This window comes from Ptychodera flava, chromosome 22 (assembly GCF_041260155.1).
Source record: "Ptychodera flava strain L36383 chromosome 22, AS_Pfla_20210202, whole genome shotgun sequence".
Taxonomy (NCBI): Eukaryota; Metazoa; Hemichordata; class Enteropneusta; family Ptychoderidae; genus Ptychodera; species Ptychodera flava.
Window position 1 is genome coordinate 11,423,912 of NC_091949.1, and position 22,963 is coordinate 11,446,874.

Below are 22,963 nucleotides of genomic sequence, written 5' to 3' on the forward strand. Positions count from 1 at the left end.
TTGGGAAATTTCTAACCCCCCTTTTTATCTAGGTAATTGATTTTAGGGGTCTTTCATATATGTAGTTTTGGAATGTACACCAATCCTGCATTGTGGACTGTTTTATGAGTTGTTCAACAGAAATGACGTTTTGATGAATGTTAGAAATATGCAGGATGGCTGATTCGAAGTATAAGAGATTTCTATGGTCTTTTGGGCATCAAAAGCATTAAAAAAAACATATTTCATAGTTTAGATTCTCACTTTTGAGATGACCCTAGGCATTTGTTAAGTAAACATCCTTGAGTCAATATACAGACTTTGACATTCCAGAGATTAAGTATCCACAACCTCACATGTTACAGTCTTTCACTACAATGGTATGGCCCAAACCCAATGTTATCAATGGAGAGTGTGGACCTGTCTACAGGAAATTGGGGTGAACAGGTTAGACAATGACGTTACAAGTTGTAGGTTAGTTATCAAGGTAGCACCAGCATAGAGTCTTGAGCATCTGTCCATGTGTTCTCACAGCAAATTACAGGGAAAAAAAATATTTGAAGTTTCTCTCCTTTAAATAGAAGTATATTACAATTTACTAGTAAACCTGTCATGGATAGATTGCTCTCAAATGATCTGAAACACAGTTATTGCCCATTAGCAACAAATCTATAGCAAGATTTATGTAAAGTTCATGAACTTACACAAGGTATTAGACAAAAGATGACCATGACTTTGCTACTTTTCAACATTTATTTCAATCAGATTTCCCCAGCTTAGTGTATAATTTTGTAATCTTAATTACTGTCAACTTAGCTTTACTAACTTATTCATACCTCATTATTCTTACACTACTGTTATACCTTATAACCACAAAATTTCAAGAGATGCATATATGATTGTCACTTAACAAACAATTTACAAATATGTCTTCTGCTTTTTCTCCATATACATATACATGTCTCTTTTCTCATAAAATGAGCTTAAAATCGCAATGTGAAAAATAGTCTTTCAGCTATATGTTGCTCATTGACTTCGTGGTCTGTCTAATTCACAGTGAGTGTGGTTGTTGATAAATGCCGATAATACTAGGCGGTCATAATGTCCAAGCGCCATTGGCGGTATTTTTTAACATAATGACCATAGGTCATTATCACATCTGGAAGTTGTGATATAGGGTTAGCTTCAACCGTGGTGGACAGTGTCCATTTTCCGTAAACGACAAAAAGTCAAAAACCACTGAACAGACTGCATTGATATTGGTAGAGATATTCAGACTAATTCCAAGGTTCCGATTTGAAAAATGGAGCCAAACGGAGCAGCGGTTAGATAGTTTTGGGAAATTTCTAACCCCCCTTTAACTAATTGATTTTAGGGGTCTTTCATATATGTAGTTTTGGAATGTACACCAATCCTGCGTTGTGGACTTTTCCACGTGTTGAGGATGGGAAATGTATATCTGATGAATGGTAGAAATATCCAGGATGGCTGATTCAAAGTATCAGAGATTTTCATGCGCTTTTGGTAATAAAATTGATAAAAAACAACATATTTAATGTTTTAGATTTCTCACATTTGTTATTACCCTTAACATTACAGACTTGATGACATAACTAGCTGCTGGACCTGTTTACTGGCACATTGATTTAAAGACAAAGATCGTTTTATTTTGTAATAAGGACGTGTGATTTTGTAAAACATAGTCTATTAGCCTGGAAATGTGATTTTTGCGAATATTGCTTACCCCACTGACAAACAGTGTGGTTTCAAAATGGCTGGATTTCGCTACTTCGGGACTTTGTTTTCTGTGTGCATTTACTGACAAACTCCAAACCCGCAGCACCTACCCATTCAGTATTTCATGTACAGGTGTACCCAGAGATAGAGTAGTTTCACAATGTGCCAGTTGTGATCAAGTGCCATTGGCGCTATTTTTTTACAGGCATTACAAGTGTTGTTTGTTTATGCAATATCCAGTGTATACCTTTTCCTGCCAAGTCCATATTTCACCACCAGGTCAAGATGGTTAAAATTAATGAAACACAACGTATTCCATATGATGTATTTTAACATAATGCTGTACATTTGAAGGCTGTTGAAAACATAATACTGTAAACTTGATTTTTTTGGGACAAAAGATGCTATAACATACCAAGCCAAGTGGGTGAAAATACGTCATGTTTTGGCTCAATACCGCTTTTTACTGATTTGGCTGATGGGGAAGTGATACAGTTATTACTGTCTGGCAGGAAAAGGGTTATACAACAGAATTCTAACATCCCAGACTTAGATATATTTTGGGCCAGTACAAGATTTTACTACGGAACAAACAAGAGTAAACATAATAAAGTGCAGTGTTCTCCCCAGAGCTATTATAGAGTGGTGGCCGCCACTCTATAATTTTTGATAAACAATAGAAACTCATTACCATAACGATTACAGTTATTGTTATGCAAATTAGCCACCACTCTATCAGAAAATCCTGGGGAGATCACTGAAGTGTAAAATTGGCAAAAGGTGATGCACTTAATGAAGCAGCTCAATTTCGGTGATTCAATTTAATTAAATACATTTATTGAAAAAAAAATGATAAAGTTGATCTTATTGCAACTTTTGTCTGTTTTCATATCAAAGGTACAATGTGCAGGTGTTTTAATCATTTATCAATGAGTTGTCACACAATCCTGTTTCTAATTTTGTCAAAGCGCCCTCTAGTGGCAAGGCAATATATCTTTTGATATTTGGTAAGTACACCTGGCATATTGGACCAATGTTACATTGTTTTACACAGCGTAGAATTTAGCATAACTGTCCAAAATAAAGATTCATTATAAAGTGAGTACTGACTCTTTGGAAAATTCGTCATATGTCTTAGTTTGATACTAATAGTCATTATTTTACCCTGAAATTATGGGTAGATTGCCTGAAATTTTATAGAAAAAAGAGAGTGTTTTCAGATCTCGGACTTCTGAATCGGATGTTTAAAAATCATTTCTGATTTTGAGCTGTTGACACTATTCTAGGGATTCAACAAATAGCAAGGCACACAACTCTACACTGTCCTATGTGTGAACTCCATAGATCATATTGCAAGGGTGCCAATGACAAATATTTGGACTTTGAAACTGAAATTCACTTTGTCATTGAAATGCAAATCTCTCCAAAGCAGGCACAAACTTTTATCAATTTTTGCATAATCTAGACATGATTGCAACGTCAAATATTCACCATTGATAGCACAAGATTATTAAAAGATATTTCAGAGTGTGTCACTTAAAACGTCCATCAATGTGATTTCCATCTGGAACAGTAGGGATTTGCAATTGCATCAGGGAGGTCAAAGGTCAAATGAAAAAATAATTACTCTCTACACAGCTTATCATAGTGTATTAAAATCATGAAATATTTTAATTTTCCCATAAACAAAAAAAAATATACACAACTATTATGGGTACAATCTGATTTGTTGCATTTACATTGCTCTATTGGTTTCTTGGTTTTTCTTTTTGGTGTACACACACTATAAAGCTCCAAGTTGTATGTGTTGGTACAAAAGACACAAATGTCACTCGTTGCTCCCAAAAGGCTATGCAGAAAACAAAAGAAAAGCAAAGCTGATATAATCTTGAAATGAATTGTTTTATGTCACTGATGGCTCTTTTCTGATGCAAGATTTGTAGAATTCGCCCTTTGACTTTGCATGCAGCAAACACAGTTGATTCAACATTTTTCCTTAAGGGATGCACTCTGATAAATTCCACATACACTGATCCTATGCTGGAACAACAGAAATGTTGACATGGTTCCCAAATGATTTACCTTGTACCCAACCCTTGGCAAAAACTCTGTGGTGTCACTTGAAAATACATACTCCATGAAAATGTTGGTAAAATGCCTGATATTATACAGCCTAAAACAACAATTATTTCATGACCAACACCAGCATTTGATAATATTGGGAACCAACCATGCAAGTGTTGCATTTTGGGATAGGAACATTGTGATGGCCCATCTTCATTGTAAAGTGCAAAAACTCCAATATTCATGATATTTTTGTAAGCAGCAATGTGATCAGCCTTCTACCTCACTTTTATCATTCCAGGTACATTTTATTGTCTGTGCCAATAACTGCTGACTCAGCTAGCTGGAAATGAGGAGGATAAATCCAGCAGAGTACATTGTTTTTAAAATTTCCATGACATGTTCAACATATGCTGCATCTGTTCAATGTTATAAGAGTGCACAAAGTCCAATAGAATATAATGTGAATAATTTATATGATAATCTCTTTCATCCACTATCCTACATAGCAACCATATTTACTTTGCTTTATGGTGTGAAAACATTGCAGCTATTTAAAAAAAACACACATGAAAAACTCTGTGGTGAGAGTAACACCTTTTCCCCGTAGGATGAGCACCTTGTGGGAACAGCGCCCCCTATCAAGCAAATTAAAATTTCTTTTGTTGTTGTGATATTCTTCTAGTTTTTGGCACTTGTGTCTGAGATAGTTTGTGGCTAACTCCATGAAAACTCATTCCTCAGAGTAAAATCAGTGAAACTATTTGCAAACAGAAATTGCTTAAATCATGTTGGATCTATGTGTTGTGAATGACAAGAAATATACATCTCTTTCCGAACACCACGTGAAAATTGACACAAAATTTCAATGCTATATGATACATTGTATTTAAGTGCATGGTAACAAATTCCATGATGGGTAAATAGAAATTCTTTTTTTGCATAGTCAGCATGACACACACATGTCCAGGGTAACCCTAAGAAACAACTAAACTACAACAAACTTCTGCATGTTGAACCTCACCAACTAATCCAGGTAATGGTCTTTTTTGAACTCTTGAAGGATGTCAACATTAATTTATGTTCTCACCATTTCGGGATTTTTAAATACATTCAAGAAATAATCATAAAATATACAGTATTTTGCACAAGCAATATTTCCTTTCTTTTTGTTCAGTGAACCCATATTTTAACACACAGGCACAACCCTTTTTCACTTATTCCAGTAGTGAATTACGATAGTGATTTATCAAAGTAAAAATTTTCATTGAGTTGCCTGTGCACTTAGCACCCAAACCCTTCCTTTCGATACTGTCACACACCTCTAAATATTAATAGTATCACCCTTTCTGCCCGAAAAGTCCCTACAGAATTAGACTATTCCATTCAGCTGTGGGTTAGAAAGGAACTTGACAAGGGTGGGCAATTCCAAAGAAGCCAACACACCACAGCCTCTTTTCATGCCAATTTGTTGATTTCCTTTCTAGTAACCGGTCTCTGTGCAGAAACAAATGTAAATAAAAAGCTTTTATTATGCAGAAATATAAAACACAACAGTCACATTGTAAAAAAATCAACAATTGTACAAATTCCATAATTTGAGTTGACAACCACTGACAGGTGAACATAACATGTAGTTTAGACATATGTACAAAATATTTTCAATCCATTTTTGCAAAAGAACCCTACATTTTTTTATTTAAATTTTTATCCGAAGTTTCAAATTATTGACTCTGTTGTCCTGACGGTAAATTCTGAGGCATTATAGAATTGAGTAATTATATGTAATGCCAATATCAGTAAGATAGTAATGAATGCTATCCACCCCTTCAAAGTCCATATAAAATGGATTATTCTTATTGTATGCTTTGATCAGAAAGACCATACCATTTTAAAAGAGGGAATGCAGATTATGATCTAATGCTTTGACTGGTCTTTATCTTGTCTTAATACTGATGAACCTTTTTTTATGTTATATTTACATGATTAACATGTTTTTTTTTTGTATAAAAAAGATATAATAATCCAGAATTTCAGCATTATCAGTCCTTGAGTTTAAAAATCTGTTGAAAAAAATCAATCATTGAACTCTGGTACTGATAGTTCCTGCTCTTACAATGTTGAAAAATACTTGTTCTCATCTTTAATCCAGTGCCTGTTTTGAAAGTTAAAAGCATTTGTCTTTTTAACCAATCTGCTTGCTAATCTGTCCATTTTTCTTTTCAAAATTTCAAAATAAAGTCTTCTTTAGAGTTAAACCTATTTCAGATGAAGCCAATGTCAGACAAATGTAAACTGTTGATGAAAATCTGTATTTTGTGAAAAGTTTCCTGCTCTAAACATCTCTGTCAACAGATTCGGTACCTACAGCATACCAATATCTATGTATAAAAGCTGCATGGTTGTAACCAGTTTGTTGTCTCTGCCAAAATGAATGACTCTCAAAGATGAGAATAAGCATTTTCTGATATATGACTGAAACATGAAATTTTGGACGGAATGCTTGTTGAGGATAGACTTTGTTAGAAAAAAGCAAAATATTGCGCTTCCCCAGAACACATCTCCTTATGGTTTCTTGTCTTTTTTGACATTTACATGAGGCATGCAAGAAGGATATGGCTTCCTAAAGTTCAAAGTAATCTATGTTACTTTTGCTTTTTATAGTGTTTAGGGTGATGTACAAACATCCACTCATGATCTGTGATGTAAGCACAGAAGCCGATGACAGTTACTCGCAAATTCTTGACAGTTATGCGAAAAGTGATGACATGAACACATAAGGTGATGACATGCACACACAAGGATAGTGAAGCATTAGAATATTGTTTTAGTTGTTGACTTGTGAGTCTTCAGGTCGCCACTCTGTCTTCCCTTCCTCCACGAGAGCAGATCGCAGCGACTGCCTCTGTGCCGCAATGTCCTGATCGGCAATTGGGGTCGTGGTGTAGCGGAGACGAGGTTCGGCATTTAAGCCAATCGGAGACTGGCGGGATTTGATGTTGCGGGTTGGGGGCCTTGGTGAGTGGTTCACTCGGAAGATGTCAGCTTTACTCTCGGTTGGTCTCAGAGCCGTAAGGTCTGGAAGGAAGAAAGGTCGGAAGACAGGAAAACGGGACGGGTTATTTTCAAGCGTCACACTGCAGAGGGTTAAGAGCGTGATTTGCTGTCGTTTTGGATGATAAAGTGCAATTTGTGAGCAATCACTTCAATCTCCAATGTTAAGAAACAAAACAACACACATTATGTTGCACACAAGCCACGGCAAATCTAGTCAATATGTAAAGGGTTCCAAATCGATGGTGTCAGTTTGGTTTGGACAAAAAACGGTATGAAACGTCAAGTTAATATTTTGAATGAATGAGCAAACATGCACCATATTTGGTGTTGTCAGTCTTTTAATGTATGCACACGAAATATCACCGGTACTGTGCTTTCAGCCGTGGTTAGGGTTATTTTTTGAATGCTGAAAGGCTCTCCACAGCAGCGGCATCTACAGTACAACAAACTCTGTGCAGTCTTTGCACGTCAATGGAGAAATATGACTGACAACTACTGAAGAAGATTCAATTTGTCTACATCGTCCAAATTTGGTTCTGGGGGAGGTGTGTGGATTCCGAGCTCCGGCAAGAAATTAGCCGGGGCCTGGTCCTCACCGTTTTCTTCTAAAATAGTTTCAGGTTTCTTGAGTGGTGTCAGTGGTTTTTGTCCATTCTGTACGGCAGCCTGCCACTCATATCTTGAATAGCGCCCACTACCACCTGTGTGCAATTTCCTCTCGTGGCCATTGGTGGCGCCATTCAGCTGCGGCAGTTCTGAGCGTTTCTCTTGCGGTTCTCGCAGATAATCAGCAGGCTGTGTGCGAGGTCTCTCAGGGATATCTTTAAACTCAGGGTTGTTGTCTCGCTGGTAATAATCTTGCTCATTCACAAGAGCTGACTGGATCATGTCCAAGACCAGATCTTTTTCTACAAAGTTGAAAGGTCAACAGTATATTAATACCTTGCTATGTATGCAAAGTACATGCACATCTTTTAATACACACATGGATAGGGAGTTCCATGAAACTTATATTATAAAGTTACATTCAAATTAATTTACATCAAATAGGCTAAACTTGTTTAATCCAAACATATGACAATGGAAGATTGCACAACAATTTATGTACAGTCTTCATAGGAAAATGCCTGGCAAATTCATTTGAAGAATAAATTTACTATTAACTACCTTGATACTATGTAAAAATAAGTTTGATGAGAAACAGAGCTTCTGACATGAACACAACACCAAAACTGTCAGAAAGAAGAGCTTTGTTAATGAATTAATTTGTGTTTTTACGCTACAGAAAGTTATGCAGTGATATTTTATAATTCTGAAGCTGTCTTTTTTACAGAGATGATGTTGAAAACATTATGACTTAAGGTAGTATGCACCTCGAAAGTGAAAGACTTAAACTTTTGCTCTAACTTTCCTACAGGAATCTTTCAGTCATTCTCTTTCAAAATCAAGGATAAAAATCGAGGGTCATTATGCAAATTTGGTACTAGAGAAACAAATTACCCAAGATTTACCGAGATTAGAAATTCAAAATGGCCGCAATCCCTGTGTTAACTGTATAGAGGAAAATAAAAATTTTCGAATTTCAAAAAACTAAGCCGGTGAAAAGTTTTCCTTCACCAAGAGCTTTAAAATGAACCCCCACATGTGGTATATCAGAACAGAATTGTAAAAGTTTGAGAGTCCAAATGTCTGTCCCCGAGGTGCGTTATACCTTAACAGAAGGAAGCGTTTTTACTTGCCTCTTTGTCCGGCAGACACCAGCCATGCCTGTACCGCTGGCACAGAGTCTGTTTGTAGAATTTGACACAGCATTTCCAGAACCTGTAATCATTTTCAACAAATACTTTTCATTATTTTTTTTTTCAAGCAAGAATGCATTCAACCCTGTGATGATTCCCAGTGCAAAGCAATTTCCTGTTGCACTACAATCAAAATTACAATGTACTCCAGGTATAATTAAGTATCATAATTTAGAAAATTAAAGGGAAATGTTGTACATGGGATCATAAAATGGAAAAACATGCAAAGCAAAAGGATGGTGTACACCCACTCTCAGATGAATATGGAGGACTTTATGGTGTACAGAAACAGCCAAGCGTAACGCAATTTTCATGAATTTTCCAAGTTATAAAATTAATGATGCTATAGTCTGTGTTCTCCATAGCTTTGAAAAACAGAGGTGTGGCCAATTTACATAACAATGCAATAATTTACATATTCTTCTGTTGTGAAAATATACGCCTTTGTATGGTTTATCAACATTTGAAAAGATTGCTCAAAAAAACCAGAGGGGTGTCTTGTGGAGAAGCCTGTTTTGCGTATCATAAAATGTGAAAAACATACAAAATTATTGCACACACCCATTCATTTATGATTATCAACATGTATATTAAGTACAGCAACAGCCAAGAGTAAACAATTTTTTTTGGTAAATTTACTCAGTCATAAAAGTAATAATGCCATAGTGGTATAAAATTGATAATGCATTGATGTAGAAAGAATGACATCCCTTGACCCTTGACCCTAATCACTCACCAGAGCTTCATTATCCTGCTGAGCGGCGATATGATGATACAAGTCCAGTTTGCGTTGTTGCTGACGGGAAGCGCCGCGAGACATGGCACGTGACGGTGGTGGCAGCAATCGGCCGGTGTCGGCCGAGTAGACTGAGGTTCTCTTTGGTTGAGACTCTTCGTGCTTCTTGATATCAGTGGGCAAACCAAGTCCAGCTTTCTCTGTTAGACTTCTCAGCTCATCCTTCCAGGAATCTGTCACAGGCACTGCGATACAGACACAGAAACAGAACAATTTTAATCAGTGAAGTAATTTCTACAATATATCTGGATATACTATGCTTTCATTGAAATGTGCTGTGTTGAACAGTTTTCAAGTTTGCAATCAGTCATCAAGTGTTAATGCAACTTTCAATTTATGATTCTATATATTTATGTTTTTAAGAAAAAAATTTATCATTTTTCAATTGACCTACAGCACTATGTACCCACATTTCAGTGTGACTCCACGGTACAGGGTTAAATGCATGTTATGCATCTAACATATGCTATTTGTATGTAATGTAAAAGGTCAATCTGTTCTGTTCTGTTGCACTCACATACCAAACATCCCATCCCACATCCATTTCACAATCTGTATAACAGACATATGGCCCATTTACATGTGCCTTTGTCAATAGGTAAAAAACATAAACAAGTAGAACAACAAATAGAACTTATATGTAGATGTGAATTCATCTGTGCAGAGTGTATTAATGAGTACTTTTTGATTCTGTGAATCCATGATAATGATTCATTATCATTATCATTCGTGAATATTCATATATCATGCAATGTCTACTTTTATAGGATCAACAGTTTATACCCTCCGCTATGTGCTATAGCCTCAGGGTTTCCATGCCCTAGTTACAAACACAGGTCTGACAGCGTATATTGAATTGACATGTACACAGTGCTTTGAATACATAGTACCTCCTTCTATTGTTTATTTGCATGTTGTCATGGGTTGAATGCTCTCTAGTGGTCGTAATTTTGATGTGACTTGAAATCCCAATACATGGCTGGGATTGTCAGTGCATTGTTTGTATCCATAGTATTACTGCTGCATTATTGCTGCCATGTCATTATATCATCCGGACAATTGTTTTGCTACAATGCTTACTTTACAAAAGTGAAATAAAATGTCTGGACGACATAGAGTGTCTGCTTATAGTGTACACCTACAAGGATTAGAACTAAATTCAGTCTCTTTAGATGGACCATAAGATAGAGCTTAAATGTTCATTATTTGAAGTCTGCCCCTCCCCAGCCACTTCCTCAAACCCCCACTTCTTCCAGACTGTGCCCTCCTGCTTTTCATTCCCCAGTGTGTAATTTACATAACAGTTTTGACAAAAAATATCAAAATAATTCAAAAAATTGAAGACATGACAGTACCTATTAATTATCAAAGTTTTTTTCAATGGCAATGTGTTAGTAATACATATGAAATCTTGATACTCCCATCTTGTTACAATTTGAATATACTAAAGATTGTGCCATTAACATCTAATGGTTACAATAAATACATATTTCAGCTTGCAAATAAGCAGACGTTGTAAATTCGTTTCACACGAATAATGGTACATGTTGACAGGACAATCAACTTACAGGAAACTGAAGCAATTGGATACAATCTTTCCATTTCAAAGCCTTTACCGCCATGGTGTATTTCACAGACTTTCAAGTACTTAAAAAAGTTACTTCATGTTTTCTGAAATTATATGTTATTTTATACGTTTGTGAAGACATGAAACTGATATTTCACGTTGTTATCCTTTAATGTCTACACTGGAAAGAAAATTATTCCCGGTCACCATGGTAACTCAGTCCTTTCATATACTTGAGCACTTTACGTCTGAAACATTTTATGCTGATATTCTTCCATCCAATTCAATTTTACTCTGCACAGAAATGAATTTAGTAGCTAGATTTCAATTCACTTGGAACGACTCGTCCCTTCCTAATTGGAAGTCTTTTTGATGTTCATCACGTATGCGTATTCTTTTCTGGCCGTTTTTGTATTCAAAGCAATATCCAAAGCAAATGAACAGTGTCCTAGCGTGCGTCAGTCACCATGGTGACATGGTTGTCCATTTTACCATTGAGAAAAGGAATCCATTTATCATTTCTATACCTGTCTTGTCACACTCTCTGTTGGTATTTGAAGCATCTTGCTGTCTCTGAACATTTTATCTCTTAGGTACTGAATTACTTAAATGAAGAGTTCATTTCAGAAATTTCTGCGCTTCATTCCTGTTTAATCATGTACGGTTTTCATTTCCTGCTCTCTCAAAAACAGTATCGGGGTATGTTTTTTTTCAAATTGCAGTAGTTGCAGACAATTTCCAGCAATTACGCCTCATGTCACAGGTGAAATATGTCGAGCATCATTGAAATTTATACCTTATGAGAAACAGATGAAAAGGCAAATTTGTACAGTGTTTTGTAGTTGTCATGGAAACAAGTTTGATTTGAAAATTTAAAGCATCAATAAAATCAGTACTATATGAGTTACAGACAGAAAGCAAACTTTAAAGTGCTGTGTAGTAGCCATGGAAACAAGATTGAAAGCATTGTCTGGGAATAATATGAATATTTTCATCAATTGATGTTTTCATGTAAAAAGCTGATCAATAGAATTTATGTATGGTTAATAATCGTATGAAATGTTAATGTTGCATTAAGTTTGTTTGCAAAACGTCCTTTATATCCTGAAAATTAGTTCAATAAAACATTGGTTTACGGCCATGTTATAATCATAAGGATTTGTTCTGCATTGTAAATTTTAACCCTCATGCAGTAACTCTAATAATTTACATGAAACATTTAGTATTTCCTTATTGGCAAAATGTGTATGCTTGCAGAAAGAGTGTTTTAGTGTATGCTTGAAGAAAGTGTATATAGTGTATACTTGATAAAGTGTATATAGTGTATGCTCGCAGAAAGTGTGTATGTAATGTTGATGATAGCATTCAACAAAATATTACAATTTGTTATTCCTTTTTGAGTGCTGTAAGTTTTTCTACATATAATTCACAGACAAATAATAGTGCTTGAAATTTTCAAGTAAGATATTTTGTGTATTTGATTTTTCAGTAGATAAAGACTGTCTCCCGCATGTGTCTCGGTGACTACATTGCTTCCATTCTCTGCACCAGCAATCAACTAGTTTAAAATAAGTCTCTTTGAGAAAGCTCAGAATACCGGATGGTAGCTTGGCCTTTGCAGGCTATACCATTTAAGGTCTGCGATCATTCTGCTACTCTTGTACAGACTGGTCAAAAAACTGGAGCAACAAATTCACCATTATGCCAGGGAATAACTGACACAGATAAGCTGTCTTTTTGCTGCGTGCCACCTAGGTAAAGATTTATTTGATGGAATAAAATATTATGTAGTGAAAGAAAATTCCAAACACCAGACTTACCCATTCCATATTTGGAAGCCTTTTCCTTAAATCCCCAAGGATAGTTTGCTAGTCCGGTGATAATGTCCAATGGATATTTGTTAGTGTTCATCATGGGGTTGAGGTTGTGTACATTGTATGAGATGGCGTGGACAGGCATGCGCCCCGCGTATGAGTATAACCTTTTTGATTCCTGCGTGTTGGGTCGGAGATTGTACCGGGGATTGCTAATGAAGCCTTCGTCGTGAACCGCACAGATAGGAACATCTAATAGACCTAGAATATGCAAAACATTGGTAAAAAGGAAGAAATATTAGTCGTGTAGACACATATACATTTATGGAACACAATAAGAAATGCTGATTTGGATTATAGTTGATTGTGTCTCCAAAGCTGATACAGATTATGAAACTTAGAGTTGCTAATAATATTCTGGTTCTGTGTTCCATGTTTGATGTTCACCTGGATGTATTTACATACACACGTTTCATTTGTTGACATGAATCTGTACCTGGGATCAGTGTGTGAAAACAGTACATTTGCGGATTACTTGATATCAGATGTACAACTTGTTGTGTTTGATGTGGGATTTTCATGTTTGAGTTAAGTGTTGGAGTTTGGACGAAAATGCTGCCTTGGAAAGCCATATTACAGTGGTACTTAATGTGTGATACACATGTTACTGAATTGTAGAGATTCTAAGAGTTTGATATTATTTAACAGAATACGCTGTCAAAATAATATACCTTTGAAGTGGAGCTACTTCTAATTGTACAGAAGAAATTGCCAAAGTGGCCAGAAAATTCTGTCAGCTTGTTTTACCTTGCTGGACAATATGCACACTAGGCCATATGCTAATAATGCCTTCCTCGGATACTCAGTGCAGATTTTTTACTCAAAATAGTCATAAAGTGAGATCATAAACACTTATGAAGACAGTTGAAGTCAGCAACATTTCCAACTCCTATGTTATATGGAGAAGTGTTCTTAAGAATTGATTACCGTATTTAATTGGCATGTGATGTGTCTATATACCCTCCTAATCAACTCAGGAAAATCATTGTTTTCAATGGTTGAGTGATGAAATTCAAGTTTTAATACCACAGTACCCCCGCTGGGCCATTTTAAGGTTTCGATCCTTTTCACTGAAGACTTGGCGTGATGAATAGAATACTGGCTATTCGCCCTGAGGGTGTAACAAATCTTTGGAAAGCAATGATTCATTTTTGTTTCAGAGACATCACTATCACTGTTCTTTTTGAAATATGTAGGGGAGAATTGAATTCTGGAATGAGGCAGATTTCAGGGATAAACATACTATTAATATCAATCAAGGGCAGTTTACTTGATGTTTAGCCTGCAGGAAAAACATCGATCAGTGAAGATGCTTCAATCCACAAGATGAAGATTAAAGATACTCAGTTGAATTAATGAATCTAGAATCACAAGTCTTGGGCACAAGTCTTAGGTTGGTCAAACAATTTTTGTCCCAAATTTCTTGTATACTAGCTTTTAGACCTTCATCAAATTTTTCGCAAACTGTTCTTGCAAGGCTTATCTGAATCACCCTTATTACAATCAGCAAAGGACAAGAAGAATAAATGCATCAATAAACAGGCATGAATACTTTTGTATACTCCACTCGTTAGAAGGTGAAAATTTATGTTTATGATACACAGCTTCCTTGTAAAACTAGACCTCAACAAAGTTCCAGTTTTCTGTCTGAATGTCTTTCCATGGCTTGGAATTCCATACTTTTACTTTAAATGAAGTTTATGTTCAACTGAAGAGAGACAGTGAAGCCTTTAAAACTTCATCACCACCATATGTATGTAGTGTGTTTCACCAAACATCCAAAATAAAGATTTTTCCAAACTTTTGTGTACAAAGGGCAACACCTAAAGTTGTTAATGTTCTCCTGATGACAAAATTAGATAAAATTTGTGAAAGAAAACACTGACAAACTTTTTTTGAACTGTATAAAAATTTTAATCTCACAAAATTTAGAATATGTGTTTGGAGACAGCTGTGATTGTTTTCTTCAAGCAGTTTCTCACTATTGTGATGATTTCAGATGCAATTGCTCTATCAGCAGAAAGGATCCATATTGTATTTGAAGTTCTTTGAAGGGACTTTCTTGACAATCACTGCGTGAGGAAGTTTGCCTGGAGACGGCAGTTCTTCCATTTTTAATTTGAAAAGTGTTACCACTCGTAAATCCTCTCCCATATCTCTATAATATATACTCATACTTCAGTTTATTAGACCAGCAACACAATTAAATGTAATGGGGGTCAACAAAAATTGGGTTCAAAAAGAGTCAAGCCCCAACTTCTTCTCAGAGTTGTCACTGACCAAGACAAAAATAAAATGTGATTAGTCTCAGACTCTGAACAATAGAATAATTGATTTTCCATGGTAAATTTGAAGGAGACTAGTTTCAAAGGACAAAACAATAATGGCGTCAAAATGAACTGAGCTTGTGTGACTCAACAACGCAGTGATTTATTGATTTGGTTTTGATGTGACTTGGTGTCGTGATTTACGTCCAAATGACATGCCAAGGTTTTGATTATTGGCAGATAGTTTGGTTGCCAGATGTGTCCTGAAGTTGAAGAATTTCCCAATCAATTCGAATGAAATCAAGGAGTGTATGTAGACTTTGATCATTGCATAGTACAGTTAACTGGAAACCCAATGAACTAGATAAAGTTCTGTACCTTCTTGTTGAAATCAGTGCGTGTTTTTGTGGGGTTTTTCTATGTCTAATCATTCTAAGACTTTTAAAGACGTATTGTCAATAATACAATTTGAAATGTTACATGGTACGACCAGCTGCTTTGTACATTTAACAGATTGTTGTTGATTTGTAGCTCCATTTTTCCATCAGCAATTCATACAGGAATCAAGTCATCAATTACAAAGAATCTAGAATAATGAAAAATAGGAATTCTAGGCAGGATAAATTTTATTATACAATATTCCCCATGTTTTGAAGAAAGGACATTTCGTACTTTTAACATCCTAAATACATCTATGGTCTATTTTGCGTCTTTAAAAACACATCTGGAGATTGTAAGTCTCACTGTGTTTATTATATGTCAAACATTTAATATGAATGCTTTATTCTGAAAACTGTCTTCATCACACTTTTTGTATGCTATGTACTTCATTTTATTAATTTTTTGGCTTATTTATTTGTTTATTAGTATTTCTACCTAAACTACATACATATATATATATATATATATATATATATATATATATATATATATATATATATATATATATATATATATATATATATATATATATATATACACACTGGGAATCTAGGAGTATATCAGTCATTTTAAATGTTTCATGCGATAAGCAATCATCAGGAGACTCCTGATATATATATATATATATATATATATATATATATATATATATTATATATATATATATATATATATATATATATATATATATATATATATATACATGTGTAAGTTGATGTTATCATGTACATAACAATGAAAGAGATGATGCAGATTTTATTTACTCTTATGTCATTTTATATAATGAAATACGGAAAATGTTTAAAAGGCATGGGAACAAACTGGTCTCAAAGTCATACCTGACCTTAGGACTTATATGCTTTAACAAATATTTGTAATTTTTCAGAGGCTTGAGGTAATTGTAGACATACATTTAAGGCAAACTGACAGACATGACCTGTGACATCAGACCATTTACTGTGTTTATCCATGACAGTAATTGACACCTGTGCAGGAAAAAACCTGAGTGCTGGTGTATCATGCCATGTAATCTATACACAACGCATTCAACCAGTCATGTGTGTATCCTATTGCTGTTTTATAGTTTCCTCCAAGATTGCGTTTCTTTTTGTTTCAAATCAACATTGAAACAGACACAAAATACAAATAAACAAAAACCAAGAGCTTTCTCATGTTTCAATAATTTAACATTTGTCTTTTACCCTTCCATCCCTATTTCTTAGTGGAATGTTCCATGTTACTCATATAAAAACAATAGGACTCAATGGAAATTTGATGGTAAAAGGGGTAATAGCCCAATAAATCATGTCACAGAAAAAAATTGGATCCAATCGTATTGTTTACTGCTATACACTATTTCTGTGTGAATTACGTATCTAGATCACAAAGTTTGTACGCAATTAATTTCACATTTTAAGATAAATGTGTCTGATATTAAAATCATAGTTAGCTACAACATCCTCACTGTAGGCTGATCTGTGTATTTTACAGAAATGAATCCTATCAACAGACCAATGATGTTTGTTCAAGCGACGGTGAAAATAACCTCACAACGCGATCTGTGTATCTTGCAATTAATACGATTACATGTATCTATATACACAACAAAAATTATTACAAAATTCTATCAATACTGAGCTCGTTCTCCTTTTAACATGTGATTTCAATTTGTACATTGGTCTGTAACTTTTCTATGATTTCCTATTTGGCTGTTGCTAGCAAACATTCCTGTTCTAAAAACACCTGTCAGGGTGATCTATTACTTCTATAAAATGCCTCCTATCATCCAAAGATTTGTGAATATAGCTTTATGTGGCGATACTAAAACTATGAAAGAGATCGCTTGGCCATAAAAACTGACATCTTTAAAAATTCATTGTTGTGATTGTGACTCAATTATTCAGAAAAGCCGTCAGATATTTTACAATCACTTTAATACTGGCCTTTGAGTGTTAGATGTTACAGTGTTGCTGGATCACAATTGTGCGCTGCTGGCTGTTGCTAAGGGGGGTTTGTTGTAGCAACGCAGACCAGCAGTGGGACAAAAACCAGCATGGATATGTGAACGTGTATATACTCTATGCAAAATCCACTGATTTATGAACTTTGAAATTGTCGAGCTACAAGTTGAAACTGCAGTGTATTTGTCAATCAGTGTGTTCATTTTTACCCGGACACCGGACAAAGCGATCAACTATTCTGTAACCTCCATTGGCATTTTTCCCACAAAGTTCTCGAACCATGGAACGGAATACACTTTTCTTGAACCCTGCATCCTATCAAAGACAATATGCTGCCTCTGTGCTAAATTTTTTAACTCTTTTCCATATGTATGTTTCATTGGACTAATATCTGTCTTTCATTTTTATGGACTCAGCTCTGGCCAAAGGATTATTTGATCAAGAGAGCTAATTGACTGACAAACAGACACACTCCCATTGTTAAGTATAGCCACATTCTTTCACCTGTCGAGCACAATAAAAGCACACCCATGCCAAGTCATTTGGGAAACTTCATAGCTGGCAGCGATCAAACAAAATAAGCACATAATAGCCAGTGGCCTTTACATGTAAGATCACCGCCACTATTACACATATCGCTGGGACGTGCAATACATTCTCAGAGTGTAATTCAAAAGAAATTGAAATGTGGCAGGTGTTAATATCAGTGCTGACACACTCACTGAGCAGTCCGACATCGCAACGACCTTTCATCATTGCTGATCAGCCAAGAGCAAAAGATGAATTATGTACATGTTAATGTGTGTTTGCAAGCAATGAACCCTTCCGGAAAAAAGGAGCGCCATTATTTTTTTCTAAAATAAATTTTACAATTTTATGAATAGTATAATTAACTTTATGTGATGTGAATTTCCTCCTGTAGCATTTTTTTTTTGTATTTTCGGTTTATGAAACAACATATTACCTGAACAATGTTGAAATATCATGACTCATACTATAAATTTTCTTGCCAGATGACTATTGTATAGTTTCTCTCAATAGCTGATCTAGGCAAAACCTGTTTTCTTTAAGAAAATCTCAAATCACTCTGGAAAGAAAGATAATTCACTGGGACATAAATTTCTGTTCCACACAAGAAATGTTCCTGCTGATCAAATCACACATTTTCCTTAAGACAATATGACATTTTATTCTTTATAATGCTCAGTTTTGCTGTACAAAACTACTCTTTATTAGAATAGAATGTTTTTCACAGTTTTACATCGTAATTTACGTCCACGAAATGTCAATATTTCTTTATCCACAGGCAGCATTTAATATCTTTATGGCTGTCCTGTTTTAATGGAATATTAATACTTGTTTGCAAAATCCCATGAGACACCATTGTAAAAATTTGAGTGTTTCCATGGTAACAGTGAATGGTACAAAAGAAGAATATGATGCAATAACCAAATTACTACAATACTGAATAAAGTAATTGCTAATAGAATATGTTTTTCCGATGTAATTATCGTGCCATTGTGAATTTCAAAAAAGGAGATGCATTGAAAAAACCAGCTCAACAGGAAATGTACATGTACAGAGCAAAATAATTATCAATTTGTATCTCACACATCGTGTTCCAAAATTTTCAACTCTAGTTTTACTCAAGCACAAGAGAAGATTATACGAGGATGAAGAAAATTCAGTGTAGAGTGGATGATCTTTTCTACTTTGTTGTCCACATGGATGGCATAATTGTATCCATTTTATCAGGAACTAATGATTTATCAATTTAAAACGTTGCCATTATCACACCTATTAATTGACCCTGTTAAGAAGGTACCAGTGTGCATTATAATAATGCAATTAAAAATCGCATTTTCATTAACCTCAATAGAATCAAGAACAAAATTTTAAAAACAGAATAAAGCATGATGAATTAATTACATATTTGACAGAAAAATCATTTATTATAGAAAAAAGTATTTTATTCTTTCTATTCTTTCAGTAATTGGTTTGATCTGAGTAAATGTGCTTTAAAAAATTTAAAATGACTTTTTGAACCTCATGTCATATTGCACAAGTAAAAGATGAGTTTTTAATAAAAAACTAAAATGTGTTTGATAAAATGTGTTTGTGTACCGATAGATTGCATAGAACTGAATTTACCAAGGATTAGGAAAACGTTTCACAGAACAACATGGGTGAGAGATTGGATGGTGAATTCTATATTTTGTGAATGATTCTTTGCCATCCCTACAATTTTTCAGCAATTCAGTATTGACTGTCACCAAAATGCTAACAGGATGGCTCATCAAATGGCACGCAATTCTAATTCAAGAAATTAATTACTTGACTGTCCATCAATATGGAGACTGATGCACTCATTAAACCATTAATGCTCATAAATTGTATCTGTATTTCCGAGCAGAGTGTCGGTTAATCTTCTGTTATTGTGTAAACTCAATCAACACTTCAACATGAACTTGGTAAGAAAATCCACTCCAAGTGTCATTGTACTAAAACTACATTCTATATAATGGAAATTTGCCAAATAGAATTTTCTGAGCATATTCATATATCTACAAGTTGTTTATCATATTAACTACCGTAGTATTGATAGAATCCAATTGATAACCATGCCAATACACTTCAATCAGTAATTTATATTGATGTATGTTCAGTATTTCATATCGGTGTTATTTTAGTGTTTCAAAACATCCATATTTTACACATTGATCATAAATTTTTCTTTCAGACAAAACTTACTCGTTTCAGGTCTCATCAAAGACAGTATCATTTTAGGATTCAGTGGAAATTGAGTGAAATTTTGTCAAAGGAAATTACAGCAGAAATCAATAGACTGCCAGACTGTTCCATACATTGATGTAACTGTACTTTTGACACTATGCGCATTGTTGAAAATATACATGGAACAGACATTATTGATTTGTACACTGAGGAAATCTTCTATATGATATTGTGAATCAATACAACAGAGGAAATCAATATGGACATTTCAAATGCATAGAATTTGACTGACATATGTATATTGGAAAGAAATCCATAAGTAAAGTCTACCATTTTTAATACAGCAGACAAATGCTTTCAGTGATCCAATATCATTGTTAGTTCAAATTTGCAAATTCTATAAAACTATATGTTCATGTAGTTGTAATAAAAAATCTGTAAGTGAAGAGGTTTCTGTAAACTAATTCTTAAAACAAGTATTTGTACCTTTGCTTTTGAAACTCAGTCTTACTATTGTTTTCCCAAATTAATTATTTTTAAGAAGTTGAATTATTATTTGCATTGTTGCTACCTTTCTGATTCACCAAGAAGAGACCAAGTGTGATTTTTGCTTGTAAAGGATTAGTATATTCTGTGTTATGTGTGGTAGCTTATACAAGGATATTTCAAAATGTTCAATTTTAATACACACTGCAAAATTTGTCTAAAATCAAACCAAAACACTTAATGGTTTGTAAGCTAAAATGGGCAAGATCCTGCTGCCTATTTGAATGCTTTATATTAATCCTTGATATGTTTGTTAATCTTCCTGTATTAACAATCTTATTTTAATTGACCTAGACTGTTACAATAGTAGCAATTCTTGCACTACTGTTACACAGATTTAATATGCGCAGTGTCTCTTGTTAGGGTTTGTAGCTAGGCAACTGGCCAGAGTGACCTGCACCTTTGACCCTTGAGTCCATTTACATCTGGAACAAAATACTCCCTTGCTATTTAGGTGGGTCATTACACTGAAGCTCGTCCATTTCAATAGGACTGTTTAGAGTTTATAAAGAAAGGAAAGATTGCCCTTGGCGTGACTTTTGATGTATCAACGAGAGGAAAATGTCAACGGACATTGAACATTCTTCAGCCATGTTTTGGTAGGCATTGTCTAGTAATAGTCATTCTGATATAAAAACTCATGAAATCGATATGCTTGTGTGTTTGTTTGGAACTCCAAGGTGAAAAAAAAGGAGTTTATTAAAATGAGGGATATTGGATGTGTAATTCACATTTACCTATACTTTACTTCACAAATTAATTGTGGGGTTTGGAGTCCATATGTATTTACTTTAAAGCAAACATACACATTTATGGAAACCATACATGTAATCAAAGGTAAAATAGTCAATCACAAATGTTCTGGATTAAGAAAGTGGTATACAGCATATGATATCTATGTTGGTTTTGAAACTGAAATGAGGAGCTATGGTTGAATTGTTTTTGTTTTGTTTTGTTTAATCATTGATAGTGGAGCCAGGCGGCATTCCACTGTCTTTGGTTTAATCTTACAGGTGTCTTTCAAATCATCCAGTGATATCGTTCAAAAGTGAGTTGGAGTGTGCTTGATGCTCACTAATATTATTCCAGTACAGTGAGTATATATATATCTTTACTAGACTGTCACCAATCCTTTATGGTACCCGTCATGTCAATTTGAGCTCAGTGTAGTAACAAACCACACTGTGACCTGCAGTTTGGGTTATAGGAAGACAGTCAAGTGCCACAGGCATATAAGCACATGGTACCTATATGTCCTACCATATCAAAGTGCCGTTTGAAGCTCTTGCCATGTATTTTCATACCAAGGTTAACTATGAAAGGCCAAAACTGGCCCAAGTGGCTGTCAGCAGTCTGTATGTTCACATACCACATACTGGTCTTGCAGGCTTATTTACATGAAGCCAAACAATAAAAGCTCTGACGCAATTTGAAATCTTTTGAAATGTAATCGGTGAGTGTCTTTAGTGTAAGCCTTTGTTAAATCTAAAGAACACTGTAATCACACATTGGATTTTCAATGGAATTACATCTTCTATAAAACTTTAATCCTTCTATAGAGAAACAATGTGGAGTTGTTACTTCTCACGCTTATCTCCCAAACAGCATGGCTTTATTCTGTCCACTTTTACATTGAAGTAATCATGTATAAATCATGTAAAGAAGATTTCAGGACCTGAACGTGCTTGGTCATAGTCGTGAATATGAATTGCTTGCAATGATAAAACTTCCATCTGGATATGTTTGTTTGTTTGTTGTTCACAAATAGGTTGACTTGGCTTTACTACAGGGTACAGCCATACTGCATCCACATGTATTACTGACACTGATGCACAACCTTCACACAGTCATACATGCATAAGTTGCACGCTGTATTCATTAGATCAAGCAAACACTATTTCCAAAATATATGAGACTTGTTTTCGGAATTTATGAAATTCACTATTTTGGAAGTAACTTGAGTTACAATGATACAACTACTGATCTTCTTCAGTTGAATATAAACTCCTTACAACTTCAGGAAAGATATTTTTTTAAGAAAAAATTGACCACTTGTTTCTTAAACACCTATATTGGGACAATCTATTGCGACATGGAAAGAATTTATGAAAGAAATCTTTTTTAAATTCCCTTTCTCATTCA

General features: G+C 34.8%; 1 protein-coding gene across 3 annotated transcripts in view; it reads right to left on the bottom strand.

Moving 5' to 3' along the window:
• Nucleotides 1–3,361: 3,361 nt before the first annotated feature.
• LOC139122675 (protein TBATA-like) overlaps nucleotides 3,362–22,963 on the bottom strand; it is a 31,404-nt gene continuing 11,802 nt past the window's right edge. Inside the window, exons 4-8 of one of the 3 annotated variants that reach the window (XM_070688282.1) lie at nucleotides 12,820–13,074; nucleotides 9,373–9,617; nucleotides 8,577–8,658; nucleotides 7,539–7,745; nucleotides 3,362–6,858 (exon numbers count right to left, since the gene is read on the bottom strand). In XM_070688282.1, the coding sequence (XP_070544383.1) occupies nucleotides 6,608–6,858; nucleotides 7,539–7,745; nucleotides 8,577–8,658; nucleotides 9,373–9,617; nucleotides 12,820–13,074 (1,040 nt within the window). In that variant the 3' untranslated portion in view covers nucleotides 3,362–6,607. Of the gene's footprint in view, nucleotides 6,859–7,433; nucleotides 7,746–8,576; nucleotides 8,659–9,372; nucleotides 9,618–12,819; nucleotides 13,075–22,963 lie in introns of all 3 variants that reach the window. The other 2 variants (XM_070688283.1, XM_070688281.1) reach the window with 2 other exon arrangements.